The sequence below is a fragment of the Saccoglossus kowalevskii genome, chromosome 4, assembly GCF_978046115.1.
Source record: "Saccoglossus kowalevskii chromosome 4, keSacKowa6.1, whole genome shotgun sequence".
Lineage (NCBI taxonomy): Eukaryota > Metazoa > Hemichordata > Enteropneusta > Harrimaniidae > Saccoglossus > Saccoglossus kowalevskii.
The window spans coordinates 19,494,955-19,515,633 of NC_140644.1; the positions used below are offsets into that span (position 1 = coordinate 19,494,955).

The window sequence follows — 20,679 nt, forward strand, 5'->3', positions numbered from 1 at the left end:
TCCGACGCCTATGTAACGAGATTTAAACGAGACCCACTATCGACGATTTTAGTCAACGAATCCCAGACCTCCTTCTATAGCGCACATGATGACGTCACCGGGCAGAGTTAGGTGGAAAACACACTCAAATAAAAATGGCGGATTATACCGACGTTAGCGACCGAGAAAAACACGGCTTTTCGGTAAGTTTATCATTGTCAAATGCAACGAAAGTCATTTGTTTATGTTTATATTGTGGTTCGAATTGTTCGACTTTAGATCGTTATTTTCCGTAGTTATTCTGGGAGTGACGATTTTGTTTCCACCGGTTCGACCGAACACCGGTGTCTTTTTCCAGTCGCTTGCCCTGGAGACGGGTGATGTTTTGGGTCAAAATCTTCTACGGTATTGAAGCCATAGCTGTAAATATTCATCAAAATGTATCAACATTTTGTACATTATACAATAACTATTTAGTAAAGTAATTGAGCTGATTTGGACTGGAATAAAATATTTTTTTATTTGGAACACATCGCAATTGATCAGGAAATATTTTTTGCTCCAATTTTCTGCGTCGATGCTATGGGCCAATGGCGGATCCGGGGCATGACTTTTCATATCATCTGGATTACGCATAGCTTCTCTGCGATTTTCGCTCCGTAATGTTAAGCGAAGCCCCCCCCCCCAATACATTTTGCTTGATCCTTTACTGCCGTTGGCCACTGACCGTTATACAATTTAAGATCAGTTTGCATTGTTTACTATAGCTGTTTGCAGTGTTCTTATCATTACGATTTACTTATTTTTTTGCTTCCATTCTAGATAATTATGCTCAATGTTTGATGTGAAATTGAAGTGATGTCTGAATAAACGAACATTGGCGAAGATGTATCAGGAAGTGTACACATTTGTTGGAAGTGACAACAATATTCAATGTAATGACAAAAATTGTAAAATGCTGTGGAATTTCTTTTGTAAATAAAAAAAATACTAGCAATTTTCTATTAATGGTTTATTCAAGTGGGCAAAATATAATGTACAGAAAGATTGCCCATAGAGTATCGCTACACTGAAAAGTAAGCAACCAACATTTATTTATTTATTTATTTATTTATTTATTTATTTATTTATTTATTTATTTATTTATTTATTTATTTATTTATTTATTTATTTATTAATTAATTAATTAATTAATTAAATGGATCACTGTGGTTTTATAGGAATGATCCAAAACGTAAACAGCAGACGACATGTTTTTCAAGTTTACGGTTTCATTTCCATTATGACCTTTTGACCTAAATAGCTGAAGACAAGATGTCACCAGTGGTGGGTAACAAGCAATGAAAGCAGTAACGTACCTTTCCTATCTGTGTCTGTATTAACCACTTAATATATGTTAGCCACGATCTGTCAAATCCAGTTTTTCATTATCTTAGTATCTGGTAACTTTAGAGGCTGATTCTTATTGTTGACTGCTCCGCGTTTCTTATGCCGACTTCCGGTGGCGAGGTAGAGAGGAATGATTCTTCGCGATTTGGATTTCCCTAACAAGACATGCTTACGCTGTGACGGTCCTACGAATAATGAAACCATCTCACCAAACAACCCATTTATATATTGACAATTAAAACATGTATACATTAATTATTCACACTGCGCCAGTGTAATACGCTATGATTCACTGGTTTGCCAAATTGACACGACTGTACTTGGCCGATATCGCGGTGCGATCACACGGTATGCTGTCAATTAACACAGCTAGTGTCAGCACGTTAATAGGTCCGGGTGTGAGACGAAAAATAAAACATCTTTTTACGCGGATCGCCGTACCTTTTATACAATAACATTGAGTGGGTCATTGAACTTTGCCCTACTAACGTGATTTGTGGTTGCCGTAAAACGTTATTTAGCGTGACGGCTGAGAATATGCGACATCGTATTATTATTGTGTACCGCGAATAGAAGCAGCGCGAGTGATTGACAGTTGTAATAGGTTCCCTGAGACAGTATGTAAATTAGGCATGTTAGCATGGCAAGTTGGTAGTATTTATTCTTTATGTCACAGACGATTGTCCCCAGGCTTATTTGTTAACCACTGTGTCACAAATAGTCAAAGAGTGTCACAACGTGTTCTATTTATTTCCAACGCGCGTGGTCGGTGCCTTTGATTGCGTTTTTTTTTTTTTTTTGTCTTTTTATTTTCGAAATGTATTACTGGCTGCGTTTATTTTGTCGTGTCTGGCAACTGAAAGTCAAAGCTGACTTTGTTTTGGCTGTATCAAACTAGATTGATTCTTCAAGTTCTCTAGGAAACTGGGAAAATATTACTAACACACAAATAATTTCAGACAATCTATATGCCCAAACATGTAAAATACATTCGTTATATAATAAAGTATAAATGATCTAAACAAAAGTATTTTTGGATGTAAACATGGACAGACACCCGTAAGCGATCTTTCGTTAAAGATAGAAAATATTTTGTCAATAACTTTATCACTGTATATTGCAGTATGATCTCTACAAACAGATGTGACGTAGCTGCAGGGCCAGATGGAGGATACGGATGGTTGGTTGTTCTGGCAGGAGCCATAGTCTATGGATTTGCTGGCGGCCTCCCACAAGCAATGGGCCCACTTTTTGTTGAATTCTAGAAAGGTTTCGATTCAACCGCGGAACAAACAGCGTGGGTGATATCCATATTTTGTGGCTGTGTTTTAAGTTGTGGTGAGCAACTCAATGTCGTCTACCTTAATTTACCTGCATTGTCTCAACACCTCCTGGTTCGCATTCTTAACACCATTTTAATCTTTGTGTGGGCGTTACTACAAGCTAAGTTTGTGCTGAACCATGAATGTTATACTTCTTATACTATACGTGTTTTTATCATTCGAAATTCTGACATGTGTATTATCATCTGGACTCTGCCGAATGTGCGAGTACAAGATAATTACAAACACATAAACAACCCAGGTTGTGTGTTGTTATGTGAATGTTTGTTTGCTTGTAATTACTTTCCTTTCCTCAGTCAATAGTTAGTGTATAGCTCATGTCGGTAGTGTATACTTTTCAGAACTCAGAACCTCATAGTCTCAGAAATCAGAACCAACTTTTCAGAACCTCAGAACCAACTTCTCAGAACCCAATTTCAAAATAGCTTCCTTATCATCAGAAGTCATCTTTTAGGTTATTATTAATATGACCACACCCAACCCCAAAAATATGCAAATTAGCTCAATCCAGTTATTTCCTTCGATCTCACCAACCATTGAACCGATTTCGTTCGAATTTGGTAGGATTACACCTTGGCACGAGTAGATGTGCGTATGACAATAATGACCACGCCCTCCCACAAATATGCAAATTAGATCAATGCAATTATTTGGTCTTATCCCAGCAACCATTGGGCCAATTTAGTTCATATGAGGTAGGATCACACCTTGAATCGAGTAGGTGTGCTTTTGGCAGTAATGACCATACCCTCCCAAAAACCATTGAGCCGACTTCGTTCAAATTTGGTAGGATTACACCTTGGCACGAGTAGATGTGCTTCTGACAGTAATGACTATGTTCTCCAAAAAATATGCAAATTAGATCAATGCAGTTATTTGCTGTTATCTCTACCACCACCGTGTCGATTTTATTCATATTTGGTATGATTACATCTTGGCACGACTAGATGTGCTTTTGGCAATAATGACCACCCCCCAAAATATGCAAATTAGATCAATGCAGTTATTTGCTGCTACAAATGTATGTCTACCACCACCGTGTCGATTTTATTCATATTTGGTATGATTACACCTTGGCACGAGTAGATGTGCTTTTGGCAATAATGACCACCCCCAAACATATGCAAATTAGATCAAGGCAGTCATTTGCAGCTATCTCAGCAACCACTGGGCCAATTTAGTTCATATGTGGTAGGATCACACCTTGAATCGAGTAGATTTGCTTTTGACAGTAATGACCACACCCTTCCAAAAATATGCAAATTAGATCAATGCAGTTATTTGCTGTTATCTCTACCACCACCGTGTCGATTTTATTCATATTTGGTATGATTACATCTTGGCACGACTAGATGTGCTTTTGGCAATAATGACCACCCCCCAAAATATGCAAATTAGATCAATGCAGTTATTTGCTGCTACAAATGTATGTCTACCACCACCGTGTCGATTTTATTCATATTTGGTATGATTACACCTTGGCACGAGTAGATGTGCTTTTGGCAATAATGACCACCCCCAAAAATATGCAAATTAGATCAAGGCAGTTATTTGCAGCTATCTCAGCAACCACTGGGCCAATTTAGTTCATATGTGGTAGGATCACACCTTGAATCGAGTAGATTTGCTTTTGACAGTAATGACCACACCCTTCCAAAAATATGCAAATTAGATCAATGCAGTTATTTGCTGCTATCTCTACCACCACCATCTCGATTTTATTCATATTTGGTATGATTACACCTTGGCATGAGTAGATGTGCTTTTGGCAATAATAACCACACCCTCCTAAAAATATGCAAATTAGATCAATGTAGATATTTGCTGTTATATCTACCACTACTGTGTCGATTTTATTCATATTTAGTAGGATCACACCTTGGAACGAGTAGTGGTAGAAATAGCAGAAAATAACTCCATTGATCTAATTTGCATATTTTTGGGAGAACGTGGTCATTACTGTCAGAAGCTCATCTACTCGTGCCAAGGTGTAATCCTACAAATTTGAACGAAATCGACTCAATGGTTGCTGAGATCAAAAGAAGTAACTGGATTTAGCTAATTGGCATATTTTTGAGGTTGGGCGTAGTCACATTAGTCTAATTTGCATATGTTTGGGAGGGTGTGGTCGTCACTGCCAGAAGTACATCTCGTTTCAAGGTGTGAGCCTACCACATATGAACTTAATTGGCCCAATGGTTGCTGGGATAAGAGCAAATAACTGCATTGATCTAATTTGCATATTTTTGGGAGGGTGTGGTCATTATCGCCAAGAGCACATCTACTCGTCATACCAAATATGAATAAAATCGACACGGTGGTAGTAGAGATAGCAGCAAGTAAATGCATTGATCTAATTTGCATATTTTGGGGAGAACGTGGTCATTACTGTGAGAAGCACAGATGACTTCCGATGACAAGATGACAAGGAAGCTATTTTGAAATTTGGTTCTGAGAAGTTGGTTCTGAAGTTCTAAAAAGTTGATTCTGAGGCTCTGAGGTTCTGAGTTCTGAAAAGTATACACTACCAGCTCATGTCTACCTGCAACCCTGTGTTGCGTTTTGTTATGCCAGTGTTAGGTTTCCTGTAAGGGTACCTAAATTAATGTAAAAAGGTTGCAATATAATACACACACACACACACGTATGTTGTACATAGACAGCCATATCCCCATGTCGACTTTTTTTCTGTTCTAGGTTTAATTGGGTCTTTCATGGTGAAGTGTTTAGGAACACGTCTAACAGTATTCGTAGGAGGTTCATTAACCGTTTCAGGATTCTTTATTAGCAGCTTTGCTACTAGTTTAGAATTTCTGTATATTACTTCTGGACTTATGCCAGATAAGTATATATTTTACAAAATCTGAAAGTCCGTTTCAATAATTATGCATATATACAATACATTTACATGAAAAATAAGCAATTGATACAATGCTTAGGATAGGACTTGGACTTGCGATATGTGTTCCTCCAACATTGGCAATGGTAGGTCAGTATTTCCCTAAGAGGTTTGCGATAGCTAATAGCCTTTATATGACGGGAAATGTTATAACCATAACCGTAGTTCCGCCAATACTTAAAGCTACCATCGATCGATACAGTTGGAGAGGGACATACATGATATTGACTGGTATTGTTTCTCATGTGTTCGTTGCGTGTGCATTGCTGAAACCAATTCCAAACCATGATACAACGACACATAGCAGAAATTCACTAACAACTATCATTAGAACATGGCGTTGTCCTAGCTTTTCCAACTTGCGTCGTCTCATGCTCTGTGATTTCTTACAGTTTAAATTATTAATGGTTTCTCAGGGTTTTTTTTGGAATCGCCCACTTCAGTACAGTGATACTGTTACAGTCCAGGTCTGTTTTCAATGATGTGGGTACTTTGAAACAAACTGCTTTTTTTATTTCACTTATCGGAATTAGCAGCTCAATTACTAGACTAAAAACAGGTTTTGTTGTACAACGTGGCTTGTTCACTGCAACTACTTGCTCCATATTCGCATTTATTGTAGCTGGAATTGCATGCATCACACCATACTTTGCCAACATCTATGCTACATTTTGTACATTTGCTGTAATTTTTGGCCTGGCAAGCGGGATTTATTTCACACAACTTATGGTTTGTGCATGGCAATATGTGGGACAAGATAAATTTATCGTGGCATCAGCACTGACTCTGCTTGCAGCTGAAATTGGTGCTTTGGCAGGACCGCCATTGGTAGGTGAGTGTTTCAAGTTTTAACCTTTTCACTACCAGTCCCCCCTCTTCATCACAAATTCACAACATAGTCCCATTTATAGTCTGCACCTTTCTTCAGAAAATGGCCCAATTTTTGAGTAAAAACTGAAAATCGACTAAAACTTTGTCTGTTGGCTCCAAAATTAGCGTTCATTTCGATAAATATTGAAGATTATAAGAAAAAAAGTACAGAACAATTTGGGCGAGAAAGTCTGGTTAGTTCAAGATAACTGATTTGTTTAAATCAAATTATAATTTTTGTTTAACGAATATAAAAAGGATTTGACATCACTTTCTCTGTCTTTCAAAGGACGTGTTTTTGATGTTACGCAGAATTATGATACTACATACTATATAATAGGAAAAGTGTTAATATTATCTGGATTGATCTGTATTCCCGGTGTGATCGTGAATCGAATAAAGAACAAGAATCCAACAACACTACCTAGCTCACAGAAAGCTATTACCGGAGCGCCTGCTCAGAGCAAGAACAGTGATTATGGCGTACTAGTTCATGCATCTGATTAACAGAAGTGGCATGTGCTTAATTTTGGATCTCAACATCGTAGATTAACAACAAATGATGGCACAGTCTGTGTTCGCTTCGTATCAGGAGTGTTCTTGGGTCGATTCCCGATTATGTTTGGTAGACTGTTTCGCACATGTACTTGAAATCGAGCAACATGCAAAATGAAAGATCACGGAGACACCAGTGACTGCAATGAACCTTGCAGAAAATAAACAAGATCATGTTATTTGCTTACACTATGTCATGTGTTTGTCCAACTTTTTCAATAGTTGTATTCTCATTGTCAACTCCCGAAGTGTAAATCTTCCCGGTCATAGCCAAGTGCATTATCAAATGCACAATAGTTGTTTACAAGTTGCATTGCAGCTATGTAGGTAAGATAAAGTCGGTTTACAAGTTACGTACAGTTAACTGTAAAAACTACGCTTAACAAATGAATACAACTGTAGCTATTACACATTGTGAATACATGCGTGTCCGTTTCACAATCTGCATAAGAAAAAATGTTTTCAAAAATAAACCAACGGATAGAATGCGTCCAGTCGCGTGTGCGGCAGCCATGGTTCAATTCAACTATGAAGGGTATGAACATTGAAAAACGTAAGTTAGAGAGAAAATAGCGCTACACAGGAACACAGTTGGATTATGGTAATTTCAAAGCTATGAGGTCGGACATGAATTGTTTTATGTGAACTATTTTTGCTGGTCTCATTAACGAACATGAAGGTGATAAAAAAAACAATTGCTTTACATAATTGACAGATTATTGCACACAAAGAAAGAAATACCATATCCTGACGCTTGTCTACCTTTGGAATTGACATGTCATATTAATGATTATTTCATTAACAAGTTTAATGTAATAAGGTCCAGTTTTAGTGACACTACTATTCTCATCAATTCGATTCGTTATGTTGACCATGTTTCAAAGGAATTTGAATTACGTTTTGAAGATGATGTTTTAAATCTAATTTAGGCATCGCTCAGCAAGTCATGTAACCTAGACCCCCTTCCCACATGAGTGTTAAAACAGTGTATTGATGAAATTGATGGCTATAAAACATGCATTGTTGATTCCCCACTATCTAATGGTGTTTTCCCATCAAAGTCAAACTAAGCTATTGTATTACCATTGTTAAAAAAAAACAGGGCCTTGGCTTGACATATAGTAACTATCTTCCGGTATGTTTCATTTGTCTCAAAAAAAAATTAAAAATGTATTTCCATTCAAGTACTGTCGCATAATAAGAAGAACTCACTGGAGGAAAAATCCCAGTCGGCAATAACAAATTTCACAGTACAGATACTGCCTTACTCAAATGTCCATGGACAACCAAAATGTTTGTGTTTAAGTACTTTTCGATTTGAGTGCAGCATTTGGCACTGTTGATAGTCAGATTTTATTAGAACGGAATGTTTTGGTATGTCGGGGAGGGTCTTGGCTTGGTTTGGATAATATTTAAAGAGTAGATACCAGTGTGTTTCGAGGACCGCTTTTGTTTAGCATGTATACTTTCGCTAGTATTATAAAACATATTATATCATATCACCTCTATGCCGATGATACCCAGTTATACATATCATTTCAACCAAAGTATATGATCGTGGCTTTGCTATGACTAATCTTAAGGATTTTGTCAGTGAAAGATTGGATGTACTGCAATAAACTAAAACTAAATCCTGCGAAAACAGATAGTATTTGGCATGCATCAGCAAATTAAGAAATTAAATTTGATTTCCCTCAAAGTGGATAATACTTTCAACAAAAACTACGGAGATTATTGTTCATACTTTTGTGGGATCGAGGCTCGATTACTGCAATAGTTTAGTGTATGGTATAACAAATGACCAATTATCTAAATTGCAGAGGGTGAAGAATGCAACAGCTAGGATTGTTTTGAAGAAAGGAAAATATGACCATATTAAACCTGCTTTGATTTCTCTTCACTGGCTGCCAGTAAAGGGTCGGAATGTATATAAATTTATTATTACTGTAAATAACGCAATACAAATAAATACATTATCTGACAAGATAATTGAGGAAAGGAATATAAAATGTTATTATATATATATATAAGAAAGTATATTAAGCAATAACTTAGGCTTAATAAGTTTGACGAGAAAAAAATAAATAAAATTTACTACTATTTACTAACATTGTTGCAAATGAGTAATATTTTATGTTTTATTTTTGTGTTTTCCCCTTGTTACAGATGCCGTACACAAGTCTAATTATAGTGGTGCTCCTGAATACAATATGGTGGGCGAAGTCTCTTCCACTCGTATCTAGACTCAACCACGGCGTAATTTTCTATCCCACCACAATAATTCACCAATCCGATTCAAATTGGCATGCTACATTTGTGGTGGAACGACCAGATATTTCGGTGTTTGACTCCCTATTTGACGAGTTTTCAAATCCATGTACCTCTCAAGAAAACAACGCATTTTGTGTTTCTTACAATCACATTATTGAGAGTTTCACTTTTCGGGCCCACAAATCTATCTCCAGGATCCGAAATTTAGCAAAAAATATCGCTCTTGGGTTCTCCTGATCTCTGCTACGAACCCATCACATAGAATAAAAAGAAATATGTTCGGCTCTATTATATCCTCCATTACTGGTTTAGTAGAAGAAAAACAATTACAGCTTTTGGCGCATCAAATTGACTCTCTTGAAACAGGCAAAATTGCTAACTTAGATTCGGTTTTAGATGAACAAACCAAGAAACTATCATCTATGTCATCTATTACCAATAAGCGTATAAAGAATTTATGGCATCATATTACGCATTCCAATGATCAGGTTAAAAATATCGTGACAGAAATGCATAGTTTACAAGACTATATTAATCATTCGGCTAGAAGCATTAATGTCACAATACTTGACATCAAACATCTAACCCAACTTTCATCCCTTCAATTCCAAGTGAATGAAAGATCAGATTTTCTTAATGACCTCATGTTTGAATATCAGCGTCATCTTACTGGTTTACATTCACTGATAGCTGGATTTCTTCCCATTGAATTCATCAGTCACCAACAAGTGAGAGACACCTTGGACCAGGTAAGAACACAACTTAATAACATAGCCACCGATTTTAAAATTACCCACAACGTGTTGTCGTATTATTTTCGCCAAAAGAGTGTTATATTTCACCAAACTTCAAATTATCTATATATTCAACTCCGCATCCCATTGTCATTGGTTTACGCAGAGTATGATTTATACCGTGTTATGAACTTCCCAGTACCAACGCCAGAGAACATACGTACAAATAATTCTACTCTGGATAAATCATTTACCAAAGTTGTCAACCTTCCTGAGTATTTAGGAATTTCATCACACGACTATACATACATAGACATTTCGGCTAATGATCTTATGCATTGTAGTGGAGATAAAGTTAAGTCATGTGATCACCCCTTTACCATATTTCAATCTGATTCTTCTTCATGCGCCCATGCAATTTATCTGGACAAACAAGACCGTATTTCGAAATTCTGTAGCGTACAAATCTTAGTAAATTATACCCTAGACCATCGGCATTCTATTTACCAAACTCAAAAGCGCTAATCCAAGGTTTGACTGCTGATACATATGTGGTCTGGCCTGGGCGTGAGACTAGATCCCTGCCTCCATGTGAGTTGTGTCTTGTTGACATGGGATGCAATTGCAAACTTACTTCCAAAGAGATATCACTTCATACCAGTTTGTCGCAATGCACAGGCAATGATACATTTCTGGTACATTATGTGGCTAATCTCCATTTCACAAGAGCTATCTTTCAAAGCTATAGCTTAACAAATGTTACTGGGAGCCAGACGTTTGTATCGAAATGGAAGGCGGAACTTCCCGACCTATCCATACTTCAACACGCATTCAACCAGTCTCTGGCAACGGATGCAGCCCTTACCTTGGATTTGGCGAAAGTTGCCAATTCACATAATAAACGATCGATTATGCACGCCTCTAATTTGGACCAATTAGTTTTCCAATGCCGACCCAATTTCGATTTGTTTTCTACGCCTTACTCATATTTGGCGCAATTATTCTCCCCTACAATGATATTAGCGAGCATATCTCTAACACTGTATCTTCTGATGTTTATTAAGATTCGTCGCCAAGGTGGTTTAATACGACAACTTTTGATAGCCACTTCGACATCAAACATAATTCATACCACTAAGGGTGCACCTATTTTATATTTACATAATAGCACCAGTGAGCCTATTTCGGACCCAAATATATGCAATTACCCCAGCTCATTATCATTTTCTTTTATGCATGTGGCTATTTTATTAACTACAATGGTTGTGTTCTATTTAAATAAAGCTATGGTGTTGAAACTCAAACGACTGTTGTTTTCTTCTTCTTCCATTACCCAGGGTTCCAAAGCAAAAAATATCCTTGAGCTATCTAACCCCATGGAAGCCATTTCGTTTTTTGTAAGAGATGTGAGTTACCCTGTTTCGAGCATTACACGAACCGCCCGACAGCCCATTCGTTCACATCCAAACTCAACCTCAAGTGGCGAAATTTACAATTTTTGCTAGAAGACTCTAGGGTAGAAGAAATGTCGTTACCTCCTCAAATTTCGATCCCATTCGGCAAATCCTCCAGCACTATTCGAATTCTCCAAACCCGCTACCACATTCGTATCTTGGTTGGCGATGCCCCAGTTTTCACCGAAATTCCCATCATTAATACTAAAAATCGTGAAATCGAAAACTCATACGAGCATTTGAAGGCCATTCCACCCATTCCTACCAATATTGTGACGAATCCAGGTGATCAATGATATGTATAACTATGACGTCTTTACTTATGCCATGCAACTGTTATAGCCACACAGCGATTTTATTTTTACGAAATTTATTTTAATTGATTTTCCATTTTTTCTACATTTTCAGCATGTTTAAAAAAAAATAAAAAAAAAAAAAAAATTATTATGTATATTATGCATTGTTATTTTCATGTATTATTTAGATTTTATTTTGACTAATTGATCATGCTAATTGAAATTTTCCTCGAGTGAAAGACTCGCGGTCCAGGCACAATAAATACATTCGTGGTCCCGACTCATCTGAAAGACTCGCGGTCCCGACTCATCTGAAAGAATCGCGGTTCCAACTCATCTGAAAGACTCGCGGTCCTGACTCATATGAAAGACTCGCGGTCCAGACTCATCTGAAAGACTCGTGGTCCCGACTCATCTGAAAGACTCCTATTCATTTAATCATCAATTTTGTTTTTATATTTTCTTCTATCTGTATTTTTTTTTTTTATATATTTCTTGTTGTCTGTATCTGATTTTGTACAATTTCTATTGCATATATTTAATTTTATGCACTTCCTACTGTTTGTATATTTTTACCATACGTTGCCACGGTCCGAAAATGGGGTCATTTTCATCTTTTGTTGGACAGGACAGTGTCACCAAGTTGAATTGATGTTGTCATGACGATGCTATGGGGCGACGCCCTCACTGGCGGAGTCCACATGCCGTCATGACAACGCCTGCAAAGTATTTAGACTATTGGTTGAACGATTAACATTGTCGTTTATAAAAATAGGGGATTCTTGCGTATTAAGGTAGAAGAGGACCGGGGGCATATGGTGACAATTGTAGTTGTAATAAATATCCGGCTATACTATATTACTGGTGTCCTTATGACTGAATGGTGCGTATAAGTGTCGAGCGATCCTAGTGTACCACTCACTGCCTCGCTTATTCGAAAAATCATAGATGTATATGTACAATAATTCAAGAATTGCAATAATTCAATGTTATTAAAAAATTAAAAATCAACAAATGCTGACATTAATTATACATTGATAGAGTTCCAGAAAAATCCCTATAGTTAATAGGATTATTATGGTTTGAAATAACACACTTATTTATCTCCGCATATAAGATACCCAAGCCGATTTAGAAAATGTGTCGACCTATCCAAACATCTGCATCAAAATGACACAGTATGAATCAAAGTTTGTCGATTTAGGATGCAAGTGGCGAATCCAAAATAAAACACATGTCACTTTTGTTAATCCATTCAGTTTCATCAACTTGTATGCCAATGGTTCGTATTTCAAAGTTGTTGCTCTGGACTAAATCGTCAGTGTCAGCAATTGTTAAGTTAGGCCGAGCAACAGGCGTCTTGTTCTTCATTCGATTCACGATCACACCAGGTATACAAATCAATCCTGCTGCAATGAACACAGACCCAATGATGTAGAATGTTTCGTCATAATTCCCGGTTAAGTCATAAAAGCGACCTTAGAAAAAACAAAATGACATCGGTTAATTATTGAACATGTTTTTTTTTTACAAACATAATTTAAAATTCAAAGAAGAATTCTAACTGACATGAAATTTATACATTAAAGGGCGGCAGTCGTCGCGCCGCGTCCTGTTCGATATGGGACTCATAGCGACGTGTACAACGCGTGTAAAATACATTGTTTATTTACATGAAATTCGAACACGCTCTGCGCGACGACCACCGCGCTTTAAGTGTATCAGCTTAGGCAACACTCACCTGCCATTGGTGGTCCAATCAAAGAACCAATTCCAGCTGAGAGAATAAAACAACCAGATGCCACAAGAAATCTGTTTTGCCCCACATATTGCCGAGTACAAACCGGTGCCAGTGATATATGACTTCCACCTGCTAGGCCAAAGATCACACCAAATGCACAAAGTGCAGCATATGAATATGAAAAGTGGGGTATGGTACATGCAATCCCCGCGATGAATAGTGCTAATATGTAGCAAGTAGTTGCTGAGAGCAAGCCCCGTTGGACGATCAATCCGGAACCTAGTCGAGTAACCAGGCTACTTATTCCCACAAGTGAAATAACAAGAGCAGTTTGTTGCAATGTACCTACTCTGTTATATATAGCCCTGTGTTGTAAAAGTATCATTACACTAAAGTGTGCAGCCCCTACGAGAACCTGTGAGAGCATGAATAATTTAAAATGTAAAAATCTACAAAACACAAGGCGGCACAAATAAGAACAGCTGGGACGTTGCCATGTTCTAATGATATTAATCAATGAATTTGAGTTTTGTGCTTTGGAATTGTTGCCTGGTAGTGGTCTAAGCAATGCAGCCGCAATAAAAACATGAGAAGAATAGCCGGACAGTATTAGGTATGCTCCTCTCCAACCATATGCATCGATACTAGCTTGTACTATTATAGGAAGTAAAGTCAAGGTAATAACGCTTCCCACATATCCAATTCCATTAGCTACGGGAAACCTCTTCGGAAAATACTGCCCCATGATTGCCATGGTTGGTGATAAGCATAGAGAAAATCCAAGCCCTGGAAAATAATTTATAATAGAAATACAACATGCAGTAATGTATTGATGAGTCAATGGCAAACCATATGAACACAACATATTATGAACTGTATAGAGTGACGCTACTGTATTGTATCTTGCAATGCATGTTTGTTCATGTTTTAACTAACATCAAATCTGAAATTCCTCTACATCGATCCCTAGTAAAACATTGTCACACACTGTACCCACTGCTGTTAGAACTCACTCTGCTTAACTATTAAGTAGTTTATTCAGGTGGTTCGAATATCACCTAATATTTCTGGGATGGCACCAATAGTAATGTCAACATTGTAGCAGTTTTCTGTAATGAAGAATATTGCTACAAGCAGCATTGATCGGTTTGCAGTCAATATCTGAAAATTAAATCTGTGTATATTTTAAGAAATCATGTGATAAGCTGTATGATACGTAATACGAGGTCACGTGGAAAGTCATGTTTATATGTATATGTGTTCTGACCATTATATACTTATTTGTATGTAAAATTTAGTATTGCACATATCCACCTAGTCAAGTGTACATTTATTGGATCTCCATTTTTGGAAAAGTGCATCATAGCGTAACTGAGAGATCATAAGCCAAGAGTGGCGAGGAGCATTGGACTGGACCGCCAAGGAGTGCCCAATGGATTTGTTGGCCAAAGGCTGGAAACCCCCTTGCTGTCCAAGAATTGGAACAGTGAACATAGTATGCATAGTGTAATAATACCTTTGAATCCGCCTTTTTAATCATGTATTAGCTCACCTTGTGCAAGATCGAAGAAAAATACAAATAAAGAGTTCATTATCTATATCCCCCCTGGCCACCCCTGTAATCAGTAATGGTCACAATAACAAATTAAAGCTATATATGTACATATATGTCTAAGAGCATATTAAACGACCTAAATGGAAGTGCACTATTGCTTATGTCGACCTGGAAGTTAGGAAATTATCAGAATTTACAAGTTTTAACAGGAAGATGCAAGACGACTTAGGACTTAGTATGGGTAATCATTGCTGATCAGGTTGACCAAGGTAACATGATGTGAAGATCAACTATTCATCCATGGATGATTGATTGTACGTCAGAGACCAGGTTAAGAGCATCAGTTGAAGTGTATTAACCCTGCAATAAAATTTGGGAGTGAGATCTTCATGGTGTTGGGGTGTTTTTGGCTACTGGCTTAGAATCGCTTGTCCGTGTACCAATAACTATAAATCAATGGAAATATCCTGCCAAATGAAATGATACCGTTGGTACTGCGAATCGATGGACTCAATTTTCAACAGAATAATTCTCGTGTTCATATAGCATTGGCAGTGACGGATTTTCTAAATAATCCACAAGATTGATATCTTTTCGGCAATTTCACCACTTTGAATTGTATTGCACCATACAGAGAACTTTTAGGAGTTACAGGTGCATCACTGACAAGTCTATAACATAGGGAATTTATAGGTAAGGTTAATAGAAGCTTAGGGACAGTTCCAGGTGATTATGTGTCGGAAACTCGCTGTTACCATGCCAAAACAGCTCAGAAAGGTGATCCAATGAAAAGGTGGACACACGCCTCATTGACAGTTAATATGTGTTATTACTTTATGATTATTCATGAACTTGTGTTTGCGTAGTATTGTCCGTAGAGAATTCGGTGAACCCATGAACCTGTCACCAAATCAAAAATCAAAAGACACATTTTTAGAGAAAAAAACGACACCAGTATTACATATTATTTTGCTATGCAGTCATTTCATATTCAAGACGGTGAAGCAGATCTTCGAGATAATGCCCCAGTTTCAAGCTTGCAATAAGATCAACTTCTGGCTGCGACCAGAATCTACACAGGAGCTAGCAATGACAATTGATATGCTAAAAGTTTGCAATAACTACTAAAGGAATAGTTCACTAGTAGCCCAATTATTTACCGTCCATATGGTGTTGGTGTGCATCACAGTTTAAGGGACACACCAATTTGACTTGTCAGTTTGCAAAATGTCAGGATACCAACACCACTCTTAAATAATGGATTATCGTGTAATAATAGATCAATTTATGCTGGTCGTTTTGATCTCATTCCAGTGCTAAGTATGTCCAAAATATTTACCTTTATTCACAGTTCCGGTATCCCCGGTCTGGAAACGGCTATTCGGGGTAATCAGTCGGGGAACGCAACTTGGAACACTTCTAACAACCTTGACCGGTTGGCTACTTCTATTCGTCATGTGTTTTAGAAGTATTGGTGTTTGTTTGGATAACTTAAACCTAGTTGTAGTTGGGGGATTGGTTTATTGTGCCTTTCCGTTCAAAATAAAGATGGCCACTCACCGATTCATTGCCATTCGAATTTTCGTATCATTATTTTTGTATTCATGCATATATTTGGAATGTAGATTACAATGCTGGTGACATCGTGTCTCTAAGAATAACATTCTGCAGTATAAATTCTTTAGCGCTGCCAGAATTTGAGTAGGCAGACTTTTTTTTATGCCCCGATGAGAATTTATTTACGGGCACCATTTGTTTTTGATTCACTGAACTTACTCGACGCGTTCTCAGCGGGTTTACCTTTTCATAGTAACAAAACTGCATTCAACCATAATATTTTTTCCAGGTGAATAGATATGTACATTTACTTTTTGGTGATGAGGTTAGTTTTCTCTCGGATGTTTGTCGATAAATCACGGTAATATGTTCTGTTTCGTTTGCAGTTTGTGATTGTGGCTAATTGTCCAAGGTGTGAACGGTTTATTTACCCGCAATCAGCCCTGGGATGATAGACTGCCAAGCATTTCCAGACCATGGATAGAGTGACTGTGCTTCATTACATGGCAAAATAAGGAAAAAAATGCACTGAAATTAACTTTTTCATAGGAACCTGGCATTATTACCTGGCATAAATCCTGAGGTTATATACAAAAATTCTAAACTAGTAGCAAAGCTGCTGATAAAGAATCCGGATACGGCTAATACACCTCCTACGAATAGTGTTGGACGTGTTCCAAAACGCTTCGCCATAAACGATCCAAGTAAAGCTGGAATTGAAAACATGTGAATGTCAGTTATCAAATTTTATTGGCAGTTCAATTTAAATGTGCATGTGTATAAACCATCTCGAGAAATATCTCGCACAAAAAATTGACATAACGATGCATCAATACATTACTCACCTTATGTTTACTTATTGTGAATATCTATTGTATTAACTATATTATTAATAATTATTATTGTTTATTCATATGTTATTATTTACAAGTTTAACGTTTTGAGTGCCATTTTGGACCATATCTCAGACTGCGACTAATAGTTGAACTATGGCATATTTGACACAACTTTACGATCCCGAAAAGTTTTACATTGTAGATAATGTTATGATATACTGCCAAACGTGGCCACATTAATTATCCTTTTCTCCTATACTTATTGTGAAGGTTAAATGCGAGTAAAGTAAAATAGAAACAATAAAATGCTCACCAAAACCAAATAAGGAACCAACCAATATAGACACTACCCAGGCTGTGTGTTCTGCAGTGGAATTGAAATACCTCTGGAATTCAATAAAAAATGGACCCAAAGTTTGCGGAAGTCCGACATATCCATAGATTATGGCTCCTGCAACAGCAACCAACCATCCATACCCTCCGTCGGGTCCTTGTACCACGTCGAGTTTGTCTGGAGAGGTCATACTGTAATTGAATACACGATGTAAATAAATGAAGCATATTCATTGAAAATTCAGTGAAAATTGACAACCGTGTTATTCCATTATTCAAGCTTTAATCTCATATCAAGCTAATTGTATGTCCGCTGCACTTGTATTTGTAGAGTTAACCGGTACCGTATTAGCTGAATAACAGTACATATCGTGTAAGTCACTGATGTAAATAAAACCTTGCACCTAGGCTTATAAGGAAGAGTGAGAAGGTTTGCCCAAGGGGAGTTCACGACAAGATAGAGATATTAATTGACTATTGAAAAAGTTGGCCAAGGGTGGGGTTTGAACAAATAGCATCAACCACAGGTAATAGCTGTTATGGATTCCGATAGACGTTTTCAACGATCAGTTTAATTGGATTTATTCAATATCAAAGGTATTTACAGACTGACGTCATTTCAAATACTGCAGTTATATTCACAAATAAATATGATACTAGAATAAAGAAGTTTACTCACATGTTGAACTGCAGTAGACCGAGTAGCTAGGCTGGGTTTCTGAGGGAAAATTCCACAGTTTGCATACAATATATATCTAGGTGTAACGATTATACAACTCAGTACCATTAAACCTGTTTAGTAATCGCTGACCAGTAACACGTGATGTATTGTACAGTTGAGTTCAACATGTCCTTGAAAATGTTATTGGAAACGTTTTGCATGTAAAACAATAACACCAAAAGGTCAAATGTCTGGATAATATGTAAGTCTCACTGAATTAGCATGTGAATGGGTTTGTTGTTTGAGCAGTCACTCGTTTCCAGTGTGCCCATTATCAGTGTTATTGGGAAGATATGGCTTCTCACGTGTATTCTGAACTTAACAGGTCTACATGAAAAGCAAGCGTTTTCGACGCGCTGACAAACGTTCTTTACTTTTACGCATACCACAGAAAGATTGGTTTATTTGTTTCAACGACTTCTTAATTTTCACTCACTCCACACTATTTGAGAATAAACTGCCGACTAGTTGGATTTAGTACAAATAATGAGGTCCATGTTTACCCGCATAGGGGTAAAAGTATCATTAACACACTTAAAACACATACGCGATGGCGTTTTCTTTAATTTTTGTTTCACATTTAAATTAATAAAAACGTGCGATATAATGTCTCAGTTTATATAATCAAATATCAATTCGTGGTCTAGTAAGATGATGAGATTAAAATATGAATAATGGTGAATTATTACAATTCAAACTAAATAACATCGCCTTAACAGTACAGCGGTTGACGTGGGGCAACAGTTTTTCAATTTGGCCAAGTTGGTACAAGTACTGTTATTTCTCAGGTAAGTGTTGTCACAGTAAGGAGGTAGAATTTGTTCTCAATGAATGGGGAAAGTAATAGTTTAAGGCAACTGTACAATCTAATTGGAAAAACAGAAATTTAATAGAGAGTCATATGATCATGGATGGTGTATTTATCGTAAATAAAATCGTGGACGTGTTGTTTTCTCAGGAACGAACATAGAAAGCAGCACATAAAGATGGGCGCACTATGTTTAAAAGGTGACATGTGAACGTTGCTGATTCTTTTCATCACGACCAGGTCACCCAACCTTGTATACACTGTCATTCAAATGCTGCATAGCATAATAAAACAGCAGGGTTTTATAGCATATTTTTTATAGCATGAGGCACAGTACCTTACCCAAGATTGACACTTGAGCAGTACAAGGCCATCTTAATATGCATATTTATAATGGTAGATTTCAAGTCTTTTAAAACAACCAGTGGACAAATTAGGGGCTCGATGTAAAACTACGTAAACCTAACACTATGATATTATGAGCATCAAATATACCCAGACGGAAGTTGATTTGAAGTTTGATTCCCTTTGCTTTGCTACAAGGGTGTGTACAATATTAATAAGTGTACTAAAGTTTACTCACATGCTTGATATGTTATATTGCAGTAGACTGGGTTCCTAAAACGTTGATTACGTGATATTCTTGAACTGTCCGGAAAATGATGCAAAACTTTGAAAGTAATATCTAGATGACATGTATTATGTAGTTCATCTAAAATAAAGTATGCCTAGGAAAACGTGTTTTCAAAGGGTCAATCTTCAAGTTACTATGTATGTAGGTCTCAGTGACTTAGCAAGTGAATGCAGCTTTTTAAGCGGTCTCATTGTCGGTGTTATTGTATCCAGGTATACGTGATACACGTTATGAAAAAAAGGATTCATTGTTCCAAAGCAGTAAATAGTACTACGATAAAATCGTTTACATCTACATTGGCATTTCCATGCATGAACAACGAGGGCACCATTGAAAACAGCAGTAACATCGTGGGCTGATCAGTTAAGTATTCCCCAAAGCATAGTTTGACATTGATTTTAATTGGTGAATTGCTTTAGAGCCTGTGAATGATGTATTTCCATAGTGTAACTTGTGGTACTGTATGATCCACTCTATGTTTCTGTCTGGTGTTACGTGTCTGTCTCGCCAGTTATATTCAGATGTATAAATATGACCTCAAAGAATGTTATAATTTCAGCAATAAATTTCTGTGCACTGAGAACGGTTGTCAAGTGTGATGTTCATGTCGAACCCCATACCAGTAATATTTTTTTTATACCAGATCAATATTATTTCCAAGACAAATGTTTATTGATTTCAGTTCCAACGAATGTAGCAGATTC

At 37.1% G+C, this 20,679-nt stretch overlaps 1 protein-coding gene across 1 annotated transcript; it reads right to left on the reverse strand.

Annotated features, from left to right (window-relative positions):
• Nucleotides 1–12,755: 12,755 nt before the first annotated feature.
• Nucleotides 12,756–18,624, reverse strand: LOC144349445 (monocarboxylate transporter 12-like). Its single transcript, XM_085497920.1, has 5 exons — nucleotides 18,492–18,624; nucleotides 17,793–18,004; nucleotides 17,210–17,353; nucleotides 13,532–14,317; nucleotides 12,756–13,268 (listed from the first exon to the last, which is right to left on the reverse strand). Exons 2-5 carry the CDS (start codon nucleotides 18,001–18,003, stop codon nucleotides 12,991–12,993), a joined length of 1,419 nt encoding a protein of 472 aa, XP_085354046.1. The 5' UTR covers nucleotide 18,004; nucleotides 18,492–18,624; the 3' UTR covers nucleotides 12,756–12,990.
• Between the last annotated feature and the right edge of the window lie 2,055 nt (nucleotides 18,625–20,679).

Coding starts and splice junctions, on each gene's coding strand:
- LOC144349445 (XM_085497920.1), bottom strand. CDS start 18,003: ATGACCTCTCCAGACAAACTCGACGTGGTACAAGGACCCGACGGAGGG. Junction 17,354..17,792: donor TGGTTCCTTATTTGGTTTTG/GTGAGCATTTTA, acceptor TTTCAATTCCAG/CTTTACTTGGATCGTTTATG. Junction 14,318..17,209: donor AACCTCAGGATTTATGCCAG/GTAATAATGCCA, acceptor ATTATTTTCCAG/GGCTTGGATTTTCTCTATGC.